Source organism: Stegodyphus dumicola, chromosome 9 (assembly GCF_044657685.1).
Source record: "Stegodyphus dumicola isolate Sdum_Otavi_A_Nest chromosome 9, ASM4465768v1".
Taxonomy (NCBI): domain Eukaryota; kingdom Metazoa; phylum Arthropoda; class Arachnida; order Araneae; family Eresidae; genus Stegodyphus; species Stegodyphus dumicola.
Window position 1 is genome coordinate 96,829,418 of NC_140776.1, and position 22,797 is coordinate 96,852,214.

Here is a 22,797-nt window from a genome sequence, read left to right on the forward strand (position 1 = left end):
ATGCAAGTTAATTTAAATTAACAGAAGTGTAGTTAAAATATTCTTAAGTTTTCAATTCTTTAAAAGAAGAAAGAATTGTATTGTTTATCATACAATTAAGATAAAATAGAAAGAATTGTATTGTTTATCATACAATTAAGATAAAATACAAGCATTTACTTCTAGAAAAAGAAAAAAATTAAAATTGTGCATATGTAAGGCAAATATCTTAAAATGCATAAGGTTGTTAATCGCAGCATCTGGTAAAACGTATTAATATATACGCTCATATTCAGTTCAGCTCCAATTAAATTCAAACCAACGAATATCTCCAGCGAATAATTCACCATGTATTGATCATTTTAAATCTTAAAATGCAGCCTAAGGTAACTTAGAAATGCATAACATTATATACTGCATTTATCCATCACGCAAATATTGATATTCTCCCTCATAAATTTCAGGCCACTATCTCTCCTGCCTGCAATGAACTGAAATGAAATTATATGAATAACTGAAATTCTATTCAGAGAACAACGTGAAGAGCTATAAACTGAAACTTCGAAGGCTTCAGGCGCAATCACGACTACTGTGGCAGCTAGAATGAACATTACTGAGGCCTTTATGTGTACTCATACTATACATGGTGGTGGATTGTTTGAATGAAAATGTTTTCCATGAATGAAAAGGTCGAGTACAGGAAAATGGACTCTGCATGAATGCACTGCTAGATACAAATTAGAGATCTCTAATAACTGTTATAAACGTCAAATTCTGTATATCTGTCTAGTATTATCTACGTAACGAATATGTGAATTGGACACAAGTAGCACAAGTTCGCAAAGCACTTCAGAATAGATTATTAACATATTTTATACTATTTTAGGATTACGTTGCTAAAATATTTGTATTCTGCGCTGGAAATTTTACATTTGAATTATATTCATTTCAGCTAACGTAAATGAATAGCTTGAGGAATGAAATATTTCATATAGGATTCTCTATATATTTTTAATCAATTTATTAGGAATATACAAAAATTTCCATTGAAAGATATTATAACGAAAGGTATTGTTTTTTCATGGCAAATACCTGAACATTAGGCGCTGTAACGGTACAAATTTGTAAACGAATGAAATTGATTTGAAAATTATTCGAAATTCAAATTTATTTGTGAAATTAATATAAATAAGAGATAAAATATAAATAGACACGATTCATCGAAAATAAATGACTTTTTTTATCAAAATAAATGACTTTTTTAGTCATTTAGATTGCTTTTTGAAATAACTGAACAATATAAAAGATTCAAAATCTACGTGCATTACAATCCAAGTATATCTAACCATAAATTCAACATACAGGTTTGCATATTTTAATTCATGTATTATTAACCGTTATTAAAAGATTTTTCCCTGGATATGTATCCCCTCTTTTTAGGTTATTAATTGTTAGCTTAAGGCTTCTTTCATTCAATTTAATTTAAATTTACATAAATTTACAATAAATACATATTTAGAATGTAAGGCGATATAAACATACTAATTTTTCATGCTTTATTCAGGCAAATCTTATTGAGAGTAAAATTCACCATGAATAAAAGGAATTAGCATTTGCGGAAGAATAAGTATTATTTCAAGACAGATATTTTTAACACTCTTATAAGGAAAACTGGTATAACGTGCTATTATTATACTGAAGTAGGCTTCCTTTAATTTTATGGAAGATATTCCCATTTAATGAATAATTATTCTTTGCTAATCGGTCCATTCATTGACTTAAAGATGAAAATATTAAAGCAGTTATGGAGTAATTTCACAAAAAAAGAGTACAACGTTGAATCGTAATTTCAATATTCATTAATTTTTAATAACATACCAATACACTTTTAAAACATTTCATCGCTGAGGTATATAATTAAAGACAAAGCTTTCTTAATTTTTTAAATTAACAATTTCATATTTAATAATTTCAGTAAAATATCAAATTTTGAATAATAAAACGTTATTGAAATACATTCTAAATTGTTTTATTTTAAACCTCAATACAAGTTTCAAAATAAGATATGATCCTTATATGAAAATTACTTTATTTGAAATATAACATATTGTAATTGTATATGACTAATTATAAATTTTAAAAGACAAAAATTAAACTGAGTTTTATCAAAAAAAAAAAATGTTAAAAGCATCATACAAAACAGTGATTCCAATAATCAGAATGCAACGCTATGCTTTAAAATACGCAGAAAGCAAATAATCCTCAACTAGATATTCATTCTGAAGTTGATCGAAGCATTAATCCATGATTTGTGTGCTGCAAAGAAGGCTATTTTGAATAAGAATGTAATAAAGAAAAATTTGACAGCACTTATATTATATCTGATCAATAAAAAAGTTATCTAAGTCTAATTCAAGGAGGAAATCTAAGATTCGGTATCACCAGATTGTTAATGTGGAGATTATCTCAAGATTTCATGTAGCTTCGGAATTCGTCCCCCTTATATGATTCGGGGTCATTTGGATGGATGTCACGGTACTCGATAACGATTAAGTTCATCTTCATCGTGATTGGGCTGATCGAGTCTGTCAACCTGAGAGATGGAGGAGTCGACAGTGCTCGCTGTGGGACTGGGGAGTGGAGCTGTATGGGAATGGAGCATGGCTTGATGTGTATCCCTCTCAACAAATTCTGCGACGGAGTCAGCAATTGCCCGGATGGATCTGATGAGCCTCCTGGGTGTACTAGTGAGTACTGATTCATTTCGATACATGTTTAACCACTAATTTTGATTATATTTCAGAAAATAATTTTAGTTTAATTTTACTTCCTTGTACGAATTACAAAGGAAGTATTGTAATTGCAAAAAGTTTCAGGCAGCATATTTCAACGAAAATATTCATTTTGACCGCTATCGAATGCAATTTAACGATGGTTTTGCGTGACATCTGTACGTAAGGAGAGAATAAAATACTTTTCTTCCAAAAAAATTATAAAACTACTTTAAGATGAATTCTGAAGAGAATTTTTCGTGGCATCTGTACTTACGTACGTATCTACTGCTATGCATAGCATTAATTTTTACTAATTTCCAGATTTTTTTATGCTTAAGTTCCTTTCTTGTTTTTCTCGTAAACTTTATTTGTTAGAAGATAAAAATTGTAATTACTTCTTTTTATACTGGCAAATCATAAACAGAAAATTTACTTAAAATTTTTATAGTCAGAAAACGCATGCATGCGATGATTTGTTTGGTCTTTATTTTTTACCACGATATTTTGTATGATGATGTTTTAAAATTCGAAATTTTTCGCCTCATTATATTTTACCCCGATGTTTTATGTTTATCTATTTTAGAACTGTGATATTTTCTCCTTGGTTTCCTCTTCGCCCGCGATGTTTTATACTTTTTGCTACGATGTTTTCATGTGTGACCAGAGGGGGCTGTAAGGCACATGATTTTTCTGAAATCGAGTAACAATGTGTTTTGGTGTTGATGCTTGTTAAATATATGTGTAACAAAACGTGTTTTTGCATTCATGCAGTACTGTACCCTAGAGTCTTCATGTGAGGCGCTCTTCAGAAAAATAAATAAAAAATTTTTGATATATTTATTTGTTTGCAACACTGCATTTTAACGTTTTCTTCTGGGTTATATCAGTATTTAGAAGGCCTGCAAGACCGCGAAAGCGAATAACAATTAAAAATAACAGAGACCAGAAACTACGTTTATTGCTTTTAAATTGCTTAGTTTGTTAACAAAAACATACAGCTTTCATTTGATCGAAATATTAAATATTACCTAATGAGTGTAGTCAGTTTTTCCGAAAAGTTTCACTTCGCTGAATTAATTAATTCATTTCACTTTCTTGACATAATATTCAATTTGCCAAATGGTAGCGTGTGGAAAATAGAAGTAATTTATTACATGCAGCGTCAACACAGTTTTTTTAAATTGCTAAGTTTCTTTTTAAATTTAAAAGCAAAGTAAGTACCTTACGCTTTGCGAGTTGCAAAATATTTCTTTTAATTTACCGAGTTTTCGATTTAAATTGGAAATCGTAAATATCTTACGTTTTAAAAGCGCTTCGTAGCTTCTGAATCGCGGGTTTTGTTTCTCAAAATTTCTTCAATTTCGCGCAAAGGTTAAAATATATAAGAACCAAATTCAAAATTGAGAATTCAGGTTTCTAGGTACATATGTTCGAGTGAAAGACAGTGTGTGTTAAAAATGTGGTGGCTCTAAAATGCTCCGTTTTTTCACAGTGCGAGTAACAGTGTGCTAGGAGGAAGAAGCACCTAGACCTGATAAGCTGCCTTAATACTGTTAGTCCCAACCTCTACAGACGATCCAAAAGACCGCTAACCTATCGGTCGAGCCGATGAGCCAAGACTAATCAGAGGCAACAGTCATACTCAGCAACTCACATTGCATGTCCCAGTCCTGGAGGAAATGTAAAAACATCTGACATTAACAGGGGCCCAAACATCTGGCAACAGAACAAAGTCACTTGAACACTGTTAGACAGACCGGGCCATCAATCCGTCAAGATAGATTCAAGAAGCCTCCAGGGGGGAAGCCAAGGAAGGATAAGAATATGCTGTTTTGAGGTTCCAAGCGCATACAGGAAACCTCAAGCAGTCTAAAGGCTCGCCGACTCCACCGACGGGGGTATTACACCCCGGACAACCATGAATATCTGACTATATATCTCCACCAGAACCAACGAAACGGACATGACAGTACCATATGGCCCTTGCAAAGGCCGAACCAGCCATCGCCAGCGATGACTGGTTCGGCGGTCCTGTGAAGACTGATTTTATACCCTCGTGGCAGAGACTGCCTAGGTACAGACCCTAACCAGTAGCTTCCTAGAGTTTACCTGAGTCGTGGTTTACCTGAGTCGGAGTTTACCTGAGTCGTGGTACCCCGGGAGGCAGTGAGAGGAACATACGTATATAAATGCATATAGACATTTAGATTATTTATTATTTAATTATAGAGATATATATCTAAAACAGAGGCAGGCAAAAGTCGGTCCTCGGCCGAGTGCTGAGCTTCTGATTGCTTAATGTGTTCCGTTATAAAATCCAGTGCAGAGACAATTTCTTCTTTTTCCTGCCCAATTTTCTATACAAACTATCTAAATCAGCAGCACCAGTGCGCATCTGTTGTTACAGTGTATATTCACATAATTACAAATAATTATTCTAGTCGTACAGTTTAATTTAAGAAGAAAGTTTCTAGAAATTCTAGAAATCTAGAATTCTAGAAAGTTTGTGCATCCGCCGAAGAATTTAGTAATGTCATTTCTAGCAGCTTTAATTTAGAAATTTATGAATTGAGATAAAAAGAATGATTAGATTTAAAGAACTAGTTAAATAATAAGAATAAATAAAAATAGATAGATAGAATAATATACAGGAGAATTAAAAAAAATGTAGAATGAATAGACAAAAATACATAAAATTATCTAGAAGAATAGATAAAAAAGAAATAGTTGAGATCGGAAAAGGGAGTTTAAAACATTTCAACTCTTAAATTTTTATTTGAAAATTAAATTACGTATTTATGAATCATCTAATGATTAATCGGAACAGATCCCGTTGGGGGGTACTATTTGCAATTTATTTTGAAAAAAAATGTAATTTTTAAAATTGTAATTGTAATGTTTTAACCCAAAAGTCTCGAACGCGATTTTGCGTTGTTTCAATTTTTAATCCTGTATTAAAAAATATATAACCAATGAAACTATAAAACTGATGAAAAGAACTAAGCTATTTAAAAGCAATGGATGGATTTCTTAAGAACAGTTTTTTTTTAAACTTCTGAATCTAAATTAGCTAAATAAAATTTCATTTAATTCATGATATAACTAATTAAATAACATAATACATGCTTATGGAATTACGTTATATAACTTTTCACTTTTCATATTTCAAATGTACAGATTTTCTATAACGTTCCCATGTTAGTCTAAATGCATATTCTTCTAGTATTTTACGAAATGTTTCGCTGTTCCACCCGGACCATCTCTATCGATAATCTCTACTGTGTAAACCACGTAACGTTAAAAAAAACTTTTTATTATGATCCAATTTATGATGATGCCAATTTGAACCTTTTCAAACATTTCTTATTATTTTCTTTTTTCTTTGAATTGTGTCTCTTCAAGGAATTATCTGCTGCATTTGGTTTTTAAATTTTTACAAGGAAGGGCTGTTTTTACCCCTCCCATTACGTTCTTCAAACAATAAGAGAATTGCAAAAGATCGTCACTGCTTTGCCCCCATGATGCCTTAAAAGAGACCTTTTTGCCTCGCGATCAAAAGTATTTGCCCATGCTAGTAAATAACATAAATATATTTTGGGACATACAATATACTTTATTTATTTATATATATATAATAAATTTTGGACGCAAAGTGTAATGGGATAATGATTTCATTTTATTTGCCTTAGAAAGTGTTATGAAAAATAAAAATAATAAGAAGAAGAAAAAGGAAAAATACACACACATACACTAAGAGTTCCATAAAAAACCGTTATAGACATGAAGGTTTTTCGGTGTCGATTAACTCTAGAATAATCATTTTCTAAAAATAATCATTCTAGAAGAATCCACGACTTCAGTTTCCAACAAACACTTAAAAGTACTCAATAATTCTGCAACAAATTCTGCTTACAAAGTGGTTGGTTACTTTAATAATTCTAGCTATCTAGTTGCCTTTCCCACATCTAAAACTACATTCACCCGTCAATTTGCCCGCTTCCTTGCCCTAAAGCATTACTGGGATTTTACGGTAATTTCGAAGTCCATTTTCCCGCCGTTAAGTAAAGCGCACTAGAAACTCACTATATTTGCATATACTTAATCTCTTGCTTTTACCCATAATCCTTTGCCTGCTTCCACCAGAGCAACACACAAGCCAACTAGTTATACCCGAGAACTTAGTTTATCAGCAGATTTGCGAATTGCCAGTTAAAATCCATTTAAGCTATTAACTAATATAATCTCTTCTTTGTTGAAGCAGGCCGACTAATGGTACGGAGCTCGTAATTTTGGGAGTAATGATGGCTCGCTTTTCTAAATCGAACTAATTCTTCCACGAAGGTCATTATAAACGGGGAAGAATTATTCACGTTTCGAAAAGCGAGTAGCTCCTCCGCACGTCCAAAAAGAAGCGATGAAAAAAAGAAAAATAATAATGTGTCAGTGAAAGTTAGCCTTTCATTGGCTTTTGTAAAGGAAATCAGAGGAAAGTTAATTAATATCGTCTATAATGGGGTTCGCTATGCACGGAACTCAGTTAAAAGGATTTTCTTTGAGTTGCATTAGTTTCAAAGGTTAAAAGGCTTTCAATGATTTTGTAAGAGGTGCCTTGCCAGATTATGAAGAGGAATTTCTATGACGTTATTATGTGGAAGAAAAACTAAGAAATCTCCCGAACAGTCAGCTCCTTTTGAAGGAGTTATTTATTGAGGAATATGAGAGGAAGTATAATTAAAGAAGTGCATTGCTTAGTGAATTTTCTAAACTTACCGGACTGAAGAATTTACGGGAAATTATATTTGAGACTGCTTCAAAACCATTTAAATTTCCTGGCATTATTTCTCTTGAATATGTACGATTAGTTAGGAAGTGGTTTGTTCAAAGAGTAAATTCCTGCTTACAGAAAAGATGAAAAAGTAAAATTCACGTGCGTAGTTCGAAATTAAACTATTTGAATTTTTTAAAGCTTTTCTTTCATTGCTCTTTTGTTTAGGTTATTGGCTGCCTACAATAACAATTATATATATATATATATATATATATATATATATATATATATACACATTATATATATACGTAGCGTATTCGGAAACTAAGTACCATTTCATTCTAGCGCCCGTCGCAGCGCTGTGGTAGGCGTTCCACGCATGCGCACTAGTCTTTCTTGTTCACTGACATTCAATTGTCGCCATTTTGGTTGCTCTATGTTGTGTTTTCAGTTTGCTGTCCACATTCAAAATGTTTAAGACAATTAGTTCTCCCGCTGACTGTGAGATTCGTGCCGTGATTAAATTTTTGAAAGCGAGGAATGTTAAACCGGCCGAAATTTATCGTCAAGTGACAGAAGTTTACGGTGAATACGCGATAAGTGATGGAATGCTGAGAAAGTGGGTAACAATGTTTAATGCAGGTCGAACAAATGTCCACGCCGAGGCTCGGAGTGGTCGGCCTTCTGTTGTCACCGATGATTTGATAAGGAAAGTTGATGAAGCAATTCATGAGAACAGACGCTTCACAATGACAACTCTTTCAGAGGCATTTTCACAAATTTCACGTACTGTTTTGTTCGAAATTGTGTCTGACCGCTTAATTTATCGCAAACTGTTGTCCCGATGGGTTCCAAAAATGCTCACTGATGTTCACAAAAGAAAGCGACTTGGTAGTGCTCTGACATTTCTCACGCGGTACAGTGATGAGGGAGAAAACTTTTTAAACCAAATTGTGACAGGTGATGAAACTTGGGTGTGTCATTTCACACCAGAATCGAAACAACAATCGATGGAGTGGAGACACACTCATTCTCCGAAAAAACAAAAGTTCAAAGTGACAATGTCATCACAAAAAATCATGTGTACTGTCTTCTGGGATAGAAAAGGCGTTTTGCTTACTGAATTTCTTCCCAGAGGTGAAACCATTAATCCGGCACGATATTGTGAGACTTTAACAAAACTAAGGCGTGCCATTCAAAACAAACGAAGAGAAATGCTCAATAAAGGAATTGTGTTGCTCCATGACAATGCTCGGCCCCATACTGCTGGTGTAAGTCAATCGTTAATTCGACAGTTTCATTGGGAGCAGTTCGATCACCCGCCGTACAGCCCGGACTTGGCGCCGTCCGACTATCACTTTTTCCTGCACATGAAGCGCGAGCTTGGTGGGAAGCGCTTTGGATCTGACGATGACACGAAGAATGCTGTGGAGTCGTGGTTATCGAAACTGGCGGGAAGTTTCTTTGACGATGGTATACAAAAACTGGTCACCCGCTATGGCAAGTGTTTGATCATTGGCGGAAACTATGTTGAAAAATAGTTTAAGACATGTATTTTGATCTAAAAATAAAATTGGATTCGAAAAAATTGTTTTACTATTTTTTTCTTTTTTTTTCAAAACGGTACTTAGTTTCCGAATACGCCTTGTATATATATATATATATATATATATATATATATATATATATAATTATATATATATATATATATATATATATATATATGTAATAATAAAATTCCATAGTCAAGAATACAGTTAAAATTCTAACTGTATGTTCTTTTCATTTTTTAATGGCGACGGTCTCTTATTTGAAAGTACGTGGAATTAAATCCACAGCCCCGTAGTCAAGTTGTTCTTCCCGCCTTTTCTGCACGTACTGTTATAGAATGTTCTGGAAATATTTAAAGCGAACTGGATTGGCTGACGAGGCTGACGTCATTTGTTGGAAGCTCCGCCTTTCGAGAGGCTATAAAAGGACTCGCAAAGGAATATCGGGGTCTTTCCTTTGATGTAACGATGCAGTAAACTTCATACAAAAAGTTATTAGTAATTCTTTTTTATTTATTCCGGATATCTTAATTTTTGTAACTGCTATTTTCTCCTGAAATATAATAAATGGATCCTGTTTTTTAAACTTATCTTCTGACAATTTAAGCTACGACTACATCTATGTTTCTTCACCAATCTATATATTCCGGACAAAAGCTGGTACATCACACACACACACACACACACATATATATATATATACATTTATATATGTGCGTGTGTAGTATCACAAATTGTTTGTTTTAAAACAAAATTTTCCCAAGTTATTTCCGCACAAAATGCTCCTGAAAATTAATCAGTATAGACGAAAAGCAAAAAAATTTATAATCAAATCCACAAAGACCCAAAAGAAATGAAATTTAAAATTTTAAAATTCCCTATAAATACGTAAAATTATCCAAAAGTCAGAAGAATTAAAGAAATGTGAAATACAAAAATCACAAAAACTCTGGAAAAGGAATGCAATTAAATCTGATTCAACGTTATCAAGAGGAGGTAGATCAGACTCCGTTGAACTCCTCCTACCTCCTACACTGCATATCTGCTCATCCAAAATTAGCTGTTAAGCATTCTAGACAATTAATTATGGCAGTTCATAAAGTATTTCTTCCGCCTTCTTAGCATGAATTCATGGTGTAGTGGTGAGCACGTTAGGAGTGTACTCGAGAGGTCCGAAGTTCGAGTCCCGGCGAAGGCATTGATCATTTTTCATGTCTCCTGCTTTGAAATAACCTAATGTCTCTACAGCGGCACACGAACTAATAAAGGTGGTGGATGATGGTTCTCCAACACCAGCATTTGGTGACTGGGACCCCTGATCCCCAGTGGCCCTTTAAAAGGGGGAATGTATAAGGTATTTCTCCTGTTTTCTTAGCTTGCCTTCGTGGTGTAATGGTCAGCACACTCGGCGCGTATTCGAGAGGTCTGTGGTTCGAGTTCCAACGAGGGCATTGCTCATTTTTCATCTCTCCTGCTTTCAAAAAATACCTAATGTCTCTACAAGTTCACCCCCCGAAAGTTTTGAACTCCTCCTCGATGTAGGGTCTTTCCAATAAAGAAAAATGCATTCTTTATTGCATCAAAGATGAGTTCAACATTTTTGTGTGAATGAATAATTCCATTTCCATAATTTAGTGCTTTGAATTTCACTTCTTTTGGGCCTTTCTAAATTTATTGCTTTTTGTCTCTTTCTTTATATATATAATGTATTTTCTAACTCCAGCTAGCTATGAATAATAATGGAAACGAATCTGCATTTATTGCTTTCAGATCGCTTAGTTTGTTAATTAATAACAGAATATATTTGAAAGAAATATTAAATATTATCTAACATTTAAATGAACGATAACACACCTTCAAGTGCAACATAAAAATATTTTTATTCGGGAAGTGGGAATACATTTCTTATAAACCTCTTAATTTGTTGATAAAACTCGAAAGACTTTTTTGCCGGATGGCAACACACTTTTTTTTAAATCACTGAGGCTTCGTAAACGAGTTTTCCTAGACAGAATGAATACTTATGATTGAGTATTACTTCGCAACACCAACTCATGCCAGAGACGTTGTGATTCTACTCACTTGAACGCTGTGTTGATTGTTGGTGAATTTAACTTTCGCTTTAAATTGAGTTAGAAGGCACATTAATACAGAAGCCTAGTTCTTAATATTCAATTTAATATTTGCTTTCTAAGTAATCGGAATACTAGTGTATTCTCAGACCACAAAAAGCGAATGTTATATTTCTGTTAACTGTTACTTCTTTGTAATGTACAAATAAAGAATATTGCTGTTTTAATACATTTGTAATCACTTTGAAAGTTACGTACGCGACGTGCATTTAATTTTATGTATTTTGTGTGATTCTTTTACTCATTAGGACATTGTATCATAGCTCGACTGTATTTTCAGGTTTTTTAATAATATGTATTGGTTTCTAACCGAGAATTTATTGCAACTTCGGCATTATATAAATATTTATGGCAGGTATGACAATGCTCTACTTATGATTATGCGTAATAATATGTGCCAGTGTGTTAAGATAAATTTAAAGTGTCCACTCATGTAAGAATATTGATAATGATGTTTACGTTTTAAGTTTTAATTATGTTATATCGTTATTGCAACGTGTCCTGCAAAATGTATTCATGCAATTTTTCTTTTACTTATTCATTTATATATCAATTGATATTTTAACCCCAGAGGTGTTATTAATCTCAAACCTGTGTCACTTTTCACATGTTGCCAGCAAATATATTATATTTAAAGAAATAATACAGATAATATAAAAAAGCATGGCAATACAAATATAAGGATGGTGACACTAAAAGCTGCAATCATGTATTATTTTTTAAAAAATAACATAGCCAATACAAAATAATCTGATGTGGACACTACATGACTTCCTGTACGGACTACTAGATTACAGATATTTTTTGCTGCACTTCATTTAAATTTGTTTCCTCGAACTATTCTAACTTCATTAACCGATCCTTTTTTGCAAGTTGAAAATGACATTAAAAATTGCAAATTTTGATATTAAATGCCCCGTCAGTTTTTATCGTACCGGTTAATTTTTGATGAGAAGTATAAAACGTTCCCAAATACAAGTACAGGAATCGGGAGACCGTATTAAAAGTTAGATTTCGTTATTCGTCGAAAATTAATTTTATTTTACAATTTGCTATTGCCGACACATGCATCATTTGTGTAATTGGAAGCATATAACTACGACCAGCGATTGCTAAAACAAAGTCCGGGTAAGAACGTTTAAACCGGTTAAAGGTTTAGATATGCAATCGGTTATATATTTCTTATTAGCCCAAAGGGGCGTTAGTTCAAAAGGCCTATCAGTCTGGAAACGGCAATTTGCGTCGAATCACTATAAACAGCTGTGTCACTTTTTCAGATTGTTTCCATCAAATATTATCTCCCTGTATTATATTTAAAAAAATTAAATAATGAAGAATCTGCATAAATGTATGTATGTTTCTCGCATTCTAAAAAAAACACAGTACCTAGAGTCATCGACCTTTGAACAACATAGTCATCCACCCGAATATAGGCACCTGGAAGCCTGAATCTTGAATTTCGAATTTGTTTTATTATATATTTCATACTTTTTAAATGTTAATAATTTTTTTATTAAGAAACGCAACGATTTCAAAGAAAGTATGGCAACGGACTGTATGGAAAAATACATTTTAATCTAAAGCACGCAAGACTATTTATCGGAAATTCTAAAGACATGTGGTTTCTAAATATTTGTAGCTCAAATGATCTCGAAACGTGTATACATGTGTAAATGAAGAAAACACCCTTTTGGGTATACACATTAAAAACTGAAAGCTTTTACATTTATTTATTTATTTATTTTATAAAATTCCTATTAAGATAATATTTAATTTCTCATGGCTCAGTTTAGAACAAATTTCTTAGCGCTATTAGGTTTTTTTGTCGAAAACGGTTGTAGAGACATTAGGATTTTTTTTGGAAGCAGGAAAGATGAAAAATAGCAAACGCCTTCGCCGTGTATCGAACCACGGACCTCTGGATACCGGCTCAGTGTGCAGAACCACTACACCACGAAAGAATGCTAGGAAAGTGAGAGAAATAGCTTATACTGTACTCAAATTCATTTGCAATGTAGGAAATTTATGCAGTGTTTGGATAAAATGTAATTAAGGTGTCGCGCTATATACCAAGATATACGGGAATTTAACATTCATGCAGTTTGCTTGAAATCTGAATTCCTTTCACATGTAGCATACATCACAACTCCACTGACAAAATGAAAGGTAGAAATTTATTTCGTTCTCAATTTAAAAGAAGTCGCATTCAAAATAATGTGTGTTTTACTCCTGATGCCTCCTTCCATAAAACGAATAAAAGATCAATCGCTATTTACTTACCCTTTATTTTAGCTTTCTGACTGCAAAATTGTCTTTAAACGGTACATTTTCTTGACAGATGAGAGCGTCGATAAGTATTTATATTTTGGAGGAATACTTCTTGAAACAATTGTGGCTTCGGTATCAAAATGTCGTTGAGTATTGACCAAAATGTGTTCCGGCCTGTCATTTTCAGAATCCCGAAGACATTAATCATCGGAAGTAGGATGATAGATGAGGAAACAATACCTCTTGTCATTCTTATGGGAAGAAGAATGATATGATAATGATTGTTCAAGAAAAGGAAGGTGCTGATGCTTCCGGAACTACTTTGAGTTTTTGCTCCTGATTTCTGCGATTTCGCCGTCTATCAAATGAATAACATTTGCCATCAGAGAATAGATTAAGTAAAGTTACATTTAGATTTGCGAATATAAATGTGGATTTTGGAAAACATTTAGACTACTTTAAAAAGATTTACTGTACTAAGATGGGTTACTGGGTAAGGTTTGAATAATGGTCTTTTGATGAATAGGTTAGAATAGTTGATATGCAATTATAAGGTTAATAATTGTTACGAAAACGTTTCTGGTTACTCAACTTCATACTTATAATAACTATTTTAATAGTCTATTAGAATAACTAATTTAATAGTCCATTTAATAGTCTAATATAATATATTTGTCTTTTTATATTTTTATTTATTTATTTGTTAGTTGAATATGTAGTATGCTTAAAATTACGTTAATATTTTATCTGTTTGTGGAAAACTGTGTTAAAAATGTTCTTTGTTTCACTTATTATTTAAAGCAGGAGTTTCACAACAAGATGGGTATAGATCTTGGGGGGGGGAGGTTCGATGAAATTTTCTATGACGATTAAGTGGTCGATAACCGAATACGCACTGGTAACTGATCATCAGAATCAAGATCCTATTGATTGCAAAAATGTATTAATAAAATTGATGATTACTTGTTTATTGATATAAAGCTTTATCCTACGAATAAGTCTTAATCAAAGTCATTCATAAATCATTATATCATTCATAAACTTTAAGTTACTAGTAACTTAAAGTTTATGAATAAAAGTTTTGAAAAAAACATAGTTTATTAAACTTATGTTTTATTATTTTGTACCTTAAGTTTTGAAATTTAAAAGCCATTCGGCAGAAGTATGCCAAAATTAAGGTTGTTACGAGAGCAACATTATCGACGCTTCCATCTTCTTACCTAGTAGAAGCCGGCTTTTGTGAAATTAATAACTTTCTACAGAAATCAAGAAATAGGTTGAATATTTCTGAATGAGGTGATTTAATTAAATTACGAAATTTTATGCCAAATATTCAAAAGCATTTTATCAGTACATCAAGCGCACTCATAACTTTCATTAAAATCAAATTTTTAAGGCAATTAGAATATGTGATTTTGTGTTTGATACCTTATTTATATTTGTAAAATTAAAAATGATAATAATTGCAAAAAATAACAAAACGTAAATTTAATAATACCATTTTTTCATACTTTAAGTCTAATTATTATTTTTCAGTTATTTATGCGCAATCATTTGTAAAATTATGTTCTATGCTATATATAGAAAAGAATGTAAGGGGATCGATAAAGAAAACTCTTCTTTTAAAACGAGTCGATAAAAGAAAAGTTTTCGGAATCCCTGATTTCAACCGCAATCATAATTATTATTTTCATAAGGTCATTTTTCTCTTCGTAATTTATATTTACAGAAAGAAGAATTCAGAGTTTAATTTTTCCAAAACTTAATTTTCTACTACAAATTTCAGAGTTTAATTTTTCCAAAACTTAATCTGGCCGGTATGGAGATTAGCAGAAGCTGGCTGTTGGTCCGAAACCAAGGGTATAAATATTTCGCGACGTGTCCCTCCTTTTGATAGGTATACTATCGGTATAGCGTGTGTGGAATGGGTATAGCATGGGCAACTTTCTAGGTGAAGTCACGGTAAACTCAAAATCTCAGTGGACGAAATAGTCATCAGGTGTACAGTTAGGCGAGCCTAGGAAACAAAATTTCATTTTCATTACTTATTGATGCGGTAAACTTTAAAGTGAGTAGTTTCATATTTTTTTTTAATATGATAGTTCTTGAAAAAGAAAGAAAAAGAAACAGTTGGAACATAAATAATTTTGAATGGTAGGTGTGATACCTATTTTTTCTACAACCAGCATTCACATGTCCGGAAATTTTGCTCGCCAGGTTTCAGAATAAAGGAGAGATGAAGGTCCGGTTTACGTATATTATGCTGAGAACATGCTCCTTTCATACCTGAGAAACGTTTTTCACTCTGGTATATACTACTGAAGATGAAAATCACATACGATGCAAAATTTGTGGCTTCCTGAGAGCTGTGCAGGCAAGCATTTGTAAATTCGGGGGTATACACTTCACTGAACGTTTGCTTTAAAGTAGGTCACACATTAGTTTAGTCTTGTTAATTCCATCTGTAAGCGGGCTGGCACATTCAATTCACAAGATAATGTTAACTGAAGATATGCTCTCAGGATTGTGATGATTTCTATTACGATTACGGTGGAAACCTTTCGAAATTTTCCAATGGTAACAACTGCTTTATTCCTATGCATATTAATCAGCTCATTGAAAAACACAACTTGGCGTTGAAACGATACACGTACAATGAATATTGCTGACACGAAACATTTACAAAGAAGAGCATAGTAAAAGAGACAATATAAGAAAGGAGAGGAAAATCAAAATTTTTATTGGAATTACGCAAGGTTTCAACGCGTACAACGTTTGAAGATAGAGTCATCTTCTGCAGTTTTGTGAGCGCCGCGATCCCCCGAACTCCCTCCGATGAATTTTTATGGATTTTTGATTCTGCTTTTATCTGAAATCTGATATGTATACGTATCAAATCCAAGATATTTGTCAGAATTGATTTATGTCATAAAACGTGAAGTTATAGAGATTTCTCCTGCGAATGTTACGTTCATCATTGTTGCAGCTACCTTTAATCTATGCGGTGATGAGGTATTAAAATCCAAAATAGCGTTTGGAAACAGGAAGATTAAAATTCTGAACACGATGATAAAAATTTTGAACTTATTTCAACTTAGTTAGTAAAAGTACTGTCCGTATAATTTAAAGACGTTTTAGCCTAAAAGAAGTTATTAGTCTCGAAATGGGATTTTGTATCGGTTCACAATAAACAGAATATCACTTTTCAAACTGTTGCCACAAAATATTATTGCTCTGTATTATTTTAAATAAATTTAATAATAAAGAATTTGCATGTACGTATGCATGTTACTCGTATTCTGAAAAAACGACGGTACGTAGAGCCATCAAATTTTGTATGACGTAGTCCTCCACTGAGAAAGTGCACACGAAAGCCCAAATTTTTAATTTCAAATATGTTTTATTATTTTTTGTTTCATATTCTGTGAAATTTTAATGAATTTTTGATTAACAAGCTCAATGATCTGAAAGTGAGCAGTGGCAATACTATTCGAAATAAAATATTTTTATCTCCAGTGCGCGAGACTATTGCCATTCGCAAAAATGTTTTCTTTCAATTTTAATTAACAAACTCGGCTCTATGAAAATAATGTGTTGCTATGGCCAGAAATAAAATAGTTTTATTTTTCATGCGCCAGCGTGTTGCTATTAAGTAAAGGCTAAAATACTTTTAAATTTAATCTGGAAGGTTACTGATAAAATACATTAAAAGTTTTAGAGGCAATAAGTAGAATTCTTGGAAATAATTATTTTTCTACTTTTTAATGTGATTTTTTTAAATAAAGATGTATTAAATTCATGTTTTATGAAATTACACTACCTGGACTCATTAAGATTGTTATACACTTTTTCTTTTTTATTACTATTATTTTAAGGCATGCCTGCTTTTTAAAGAAATGATATAGTGAATATAAAAATATGCGTGGCAGACGCTAACAGTCTATCGTAAGTTCTAAAAATATGCTGACTTTGAATATTTTATTATTGATTATGCTGAATTGAATTTTATGTGGTTAAGTGCGAAGAACGCGATATTGAGTAAATGAAGTTAACGCAAAATCTCTACATATAACAAAAGAAAAACTCTGTCTGTGTATGTGTGTCTTTCATTCGTGCTACGCGTAAGCTAATAGACCCAGGGCTACGAAATTTGGTACATAGGTGCATCTAGACAAAAGTCAGTGCACTCTGAAGCGATTTTTTTTCAAAATTCGAATCAGATTTTTTAATTATATATTTTTTGATGAAATCTCATCATTTTTAATAGTTTTATTCTTTTAGAAATGTGATTTTGGCAACAGTTTTGCATTCAATGCTTTGTATACTGGACTGCTGACTGTTGAAAATATGGACTACAATATTATTAATCATACACGAAACACGCGCATCGCAATCTTCTTATTCTGACGCATATATGTCTCGTGAGGCACAACAGAAAGACTTTCCGTTTTTTTCCCCTCTCTCTCTCTCTTTATTAGCTAATGGCAAAGATGCTTGCATATTTTTAATTATGTCATCCACAAAGCACAATTTTGATCGGTTATTATTTTCTGATGATAGTTTCATTCTTTTAGAAATGTGGTTTTGGCAACAGTTTTTCATTCATTGCTTTTGGTTACTGGACTGCTGACTGTTTTCTCTTGAAAATATGAGATTTATTGCTTATTTCATTGTAATTTTTATATTATGTTTTAATTATATGTTATTTTAATTATATAAAATTTTGCATGATTTGTTTTAGGAAACAAAGTTCTTATCTTCCTTTATACCATTTGAATTTTTAAAATTTTGCGATGGGAAGTTGGTTATTTAATTTATTAGGTTAATTAATATTTGTGTTATGTAAGGGATATTGCTTATTTTATTGTAATTCTTTTTATATATATATTTTTATTGAAATTTCTGTTTTTAATTTTTGTTGTTTGTGTTTTGATAAAGTTGTTCTGCAGAGTAAAATTCTGTGCAGTTTTTAAATTTAATGTGTGATGTTCCCTTTAGGCATTTTTCTGGTACATTTAAAAGCCAGACGAAGGCTGGCCGCGTATCGGCTAGTGGTTAATAATAAAAAGATACAAAAAATTTTTAGTCATCTTACTAAGACACTGAATATTGATATGATGAACTGAGAAAAGACTAAAAAATATGTAAAAATATATGTCAACACTTAACACTGTATCAGGAATTCTAAACATATTAAAAAGCAGCTCTTAAAATGCTGCTATGCAGCTCTTAAAGTGTTTGTAATTTTTGTTGTTGAGCTTATGCGGCCTAAATGCGAAAAAACGATGCTTAATAATAAAACTAAAACTTTTAAGAAAAGGATAAGTAGAAGTGAGTGTAAGAGCAAAATGGAAGACTGCGAGCTCAGTGAGAGCGTATAAAACCTTAACAAATTCTTTTTGGTGATCGTTAAGTCTGAAAACTTTGAGATTTTTTTTTCTTTTCTTTTTCCTTTCCCTGAAATAACGAAACATAACTCTTTAATATTTTCTTAGTGAAAAATTTCTAACTTGTATATGAAAATATAAAAATTCTGAGTTACTTTAACTGAGTTAGCAAAAGTAGAACTTACATCATTAAACACTTTTTTAATTCTTAAATACTAATATAATCCCTTAATGTATTTTAATTGAATACATCTAAGTCTCTTACTTTTGGTTTCCGACATGTCGAATTCGCTTACTTTAAAATTATATTTAATTAAAATATCATTTAGAAATATTAATTATAATTAATTACAAATGAAGGAATACTTAAACGAAAAGAAATTTGAAAGGAATACAAAACATGATCTGGGAGATAACATTTAGTGAAATAAATTCATGGCTGAATACGTCCTCTTTTCTTTTTAACGCTGCGTTTTACTTTAATATGAAAACAGATTAAAATTAATGGAAATTGCATGCACGCATTTTAAATTTGTTCTTTCAGGTTATGAATATTAATCTTCACATGAATGCTTCAACTCATTTACCGATTTCTATAAATTCTGATTAATTTTGAACTTAAAAGGACTGAAATTTTAAAAAGCGTTAATTTTTAATTGGAAAGTTTGCGGAAAATTAATGAACGACTATAAATTCTCATTACGGGATAATTAAAGCTTAATAACGTTAATGGAGACTTGCTGTATCTCAAGGCTTTGCATGGTCTTGAAGGGATAAACCAATCATGCTATTTTTGTTGTGGGCTTTTTGTTTATCATCAAGGTAAAACGAATGAAAATTTTAAAATATCCTGTTTACACTTTTCAAAGAGAATTTCTTAATTTACTGCAGTTCAGTGCATGTTTTGTAAGTTTTCATTATCGTAACAGGACTTTTAAAAATCTACGCGTAAAGTTTAATAATATTAGCCCTAAGGGTTAAAGATTCAACTAAATATAATTTGTGAAATTTTAAAATCATTAGCCGCTTTTGCTGCCAGACGCCTGAACAATAAATAAAAAAATAAAAATAAATAAAAAAACCGGAAAAAGTATAAAAGAATTTTAATGATTCCAGCTAGTGTCATTTCATAATAACTTTTAATTGAACATGTCATGATTTATATGCACCTTTATTTCACCAAATAGAAATATTCTTATGAACTGCGTTTATTGCTTTTACATTGCTTGATTTGTTAATCCACAGCAAAGAGATTAAATTCGTAAGTTAAATAACTTATGCATTTTTGAATGGCAACATGCTGGCACGTTGAATATAAAAGTATTTTATTATAGGCAGTGGCAATACACTGCTTTTAAATAGCCCAGTTTATTGATTAAAACAAAAGTATTACTTTTTGCCGAATGGCAACAGTGTAGTGCGCTAGAGAAAAAAATTGTTTTATTTCCACTGCCACTCCTCGCTTTTAAATTGCTGAATTTGTTCATCGAAAATTCATTAAATTTGTACAAAATATGAAATGAATTAAAACCAAATCTGACATTCAATATTCAGCTTCAGGATACGCACGTGCTTGTGAAGGACAACGCATATTCAGAATTTTGCAGCTCTAGGCGCTAGTGCTTGCCATAGTGCGAAAAACGTATAAATATCACACGCACACATACATACAGGTAACTTAATTACTTAATATTAGATACAGATTTTATCATAGAAAAGGAAAACTATAGGGTAATTTTAATAGTTCAACTAGTGTCATTTAAAAAAGAATACTTTTTATTCGACATCAGGTGATTTAAATGCATCTTGATTTATCAATCAAATTTAATAGCATAAAAAACAAAATTAAGTATAAAAAGTATTTATAAATGCATTTACTGCTTTTAAATAGCTTAACTTGTTGCTTAGTTGCAGAGGCACTAGGCTTTTTTTGAAGCAGGAGAGATGAAAAATGAGCAATGCCCTCTCAGGGACTCGAACTACAGACCTCTCGAATACGCGTCGAGCTTGCTCACCACTACACGACGAAGGCATGCTAAGAAGGCGGAAGAATTACATTATATACTCCCCGTTTTAAAGAACGACTGGGGATTACGTGACCTAATCGCCATATCCTGGTGGTGAAGGATCATCATCCACCACCCATTTAGTTCGGACGCCGCTGTAGAGTCATTAGGATGTTTTTGAAGCAGTAGAGATGAAGCATAAGCAGTGCCCTCTCCGAGACTTGAACCCCGGACCTCTCGAATACATGTCGAGCGTGCTGACCACTACACCACGAAGGCATGCTAAGAAGGCGGGAGAAATATCTTATATAGCAACAGACAGATTAAATTTGAAAGTTAAATATAGCTGAATAGGTTTAGCTGAATGGCAACACAATGCCGCGTGGAAGATAAAAGTATTTTAGTGCTGGCAATGGCAACATGCAGTTTAAAATAGCCGAATTGGCTAACTGAAAGCCTGATATCCGACATTTTCACGAATGATAACAATCGGGCTCGCTGCAGATAAAAATACTTTATTTTGAAGAGTACTCATATATTTAAAAACAAACCACTATTTTTTTAAATATATGAGTTGTTAATAAAAAATTCATTAAGTTTGCATAATATATGGTATAAATAAAAAATAAGTTTGAAATTTAAAATCTGGACTACGAGTGTTTAAAATTTGATAGCTTTAGGTGCAGCCGTGTTTTCACAATGCGAGAAACTTGCATACATACATACACATACATATTCTTCATTATTTAATAATATAAATTAAAAGAACCAATTAGCTCGTCGAAAAATGATGTTTTGTGTATACTATTCATTACCTACATTTAGTAAATGTTTACATTTAGGGGAAAGATAATTATGCGTTCAACACCTGAAGCAGTTAATAATAATAATAATAATAACAGCATGTTAATTTAACACTGTAACAAAAGCTGAGAGATTTGCTATAAAATAGTTTTATTGATCCATTATACCATAGCGAGGTTCATAAAAATATCACAAATTGTTTTGAAAACGACCGTATTCACATGTTTAACGTTGAGATGATCGATATTTCGATACAATCTGCTCTTAAAATAATACTTTTGTACAGGATGTTCAATAAAGATGGCTAAAGGAAATATTCTCTTAACTGTATAATGATAAAAATTTTAAAATATTAAGATCCCCTAAAGTAAGTTTTAAAACGTTGGTCTTCAGACTTTCCAGCCAATAATGTGGCAGACTACATAAAAAGTATTATATTTAACACATTTTCAGTATAAGATGTTAGTAAGTGATACCGCAGCCGTGTCAAGGGTCCGACGAGTGAGGCGTTTAACTGATATAAAAAATAGAATTTAAATATACAAATTGAATATTAATATGTAAGTAGCAAAAATTGTACCGTTTCTAATTCCCAATTTAGATATTTGCCTTGGAGAGTAAGATGCCTCTCCTTTAAGAGATACTCGCAGATTATAGTTTGCTGCTGGTTCCTAGATATTTCGTTAGAGATGTAAGACATAAGAAAATCTGCTCTTTTAGTGAGAGCAGACGCTTGGGCTTCCCATAGTCTAAAATAGTTATCATAAAAAAAAAAAAAAAAAAAAAAAAAATACGATGATTTTAATGAGTGTAACTCGTATCATTTCATTGGACCTAGTAATGATTAATAACAATAGTGATAAAAAACTCCGTTTTTTTAATCGATTGTTTGTGAACAACAAAATACAGATTAAATTCTAAGAAATTAAATACCTTATGCTTTGCCAAATAGCAACATACTGGTGCGAGGAAGAAAAAATTGTTTTATTCCAAGCAGCGGCAACGCACTTCCTTTAAATCACTGAATTTGTTCAGTAAATTTGAAATACTAAAGCTTTGTGGAGTGTTTTCACACTGATTTTAAATCGCTGAGACTGTTAATTTGTTAAGATTTCATTAAAATTGCATA

General features: G+C 32.1%; 1 protein-coding gene across 3 annotated transcripts in view; it reads left to right on the top strand.

Annotated features, from left to right (window-relative positions):
- The window catches only part of LOC118181416 (uncharacterized), a 187,810-nt gene that overhangs the window by 107,453 nt on the left and 57,560 nt on the right, over window positions 1-22,797 (top strand). For all 3 annotated transcript variants that reach the window (XM_035350563.2, XM_035350571.2, XM_035350577.2), the window contains one exon: window positions 444-2,726. In XM_035350563.2, coding sequence (XP_035206454.1) covers window positions 2,507-2,726 — 220 coding nt within the window. In that variant the 5' untranslated portion in view covers window positions 444-2,506. The remainder of the gene's footprint in view (window positions 1-443; window positions 2,727-22,797) is intronic.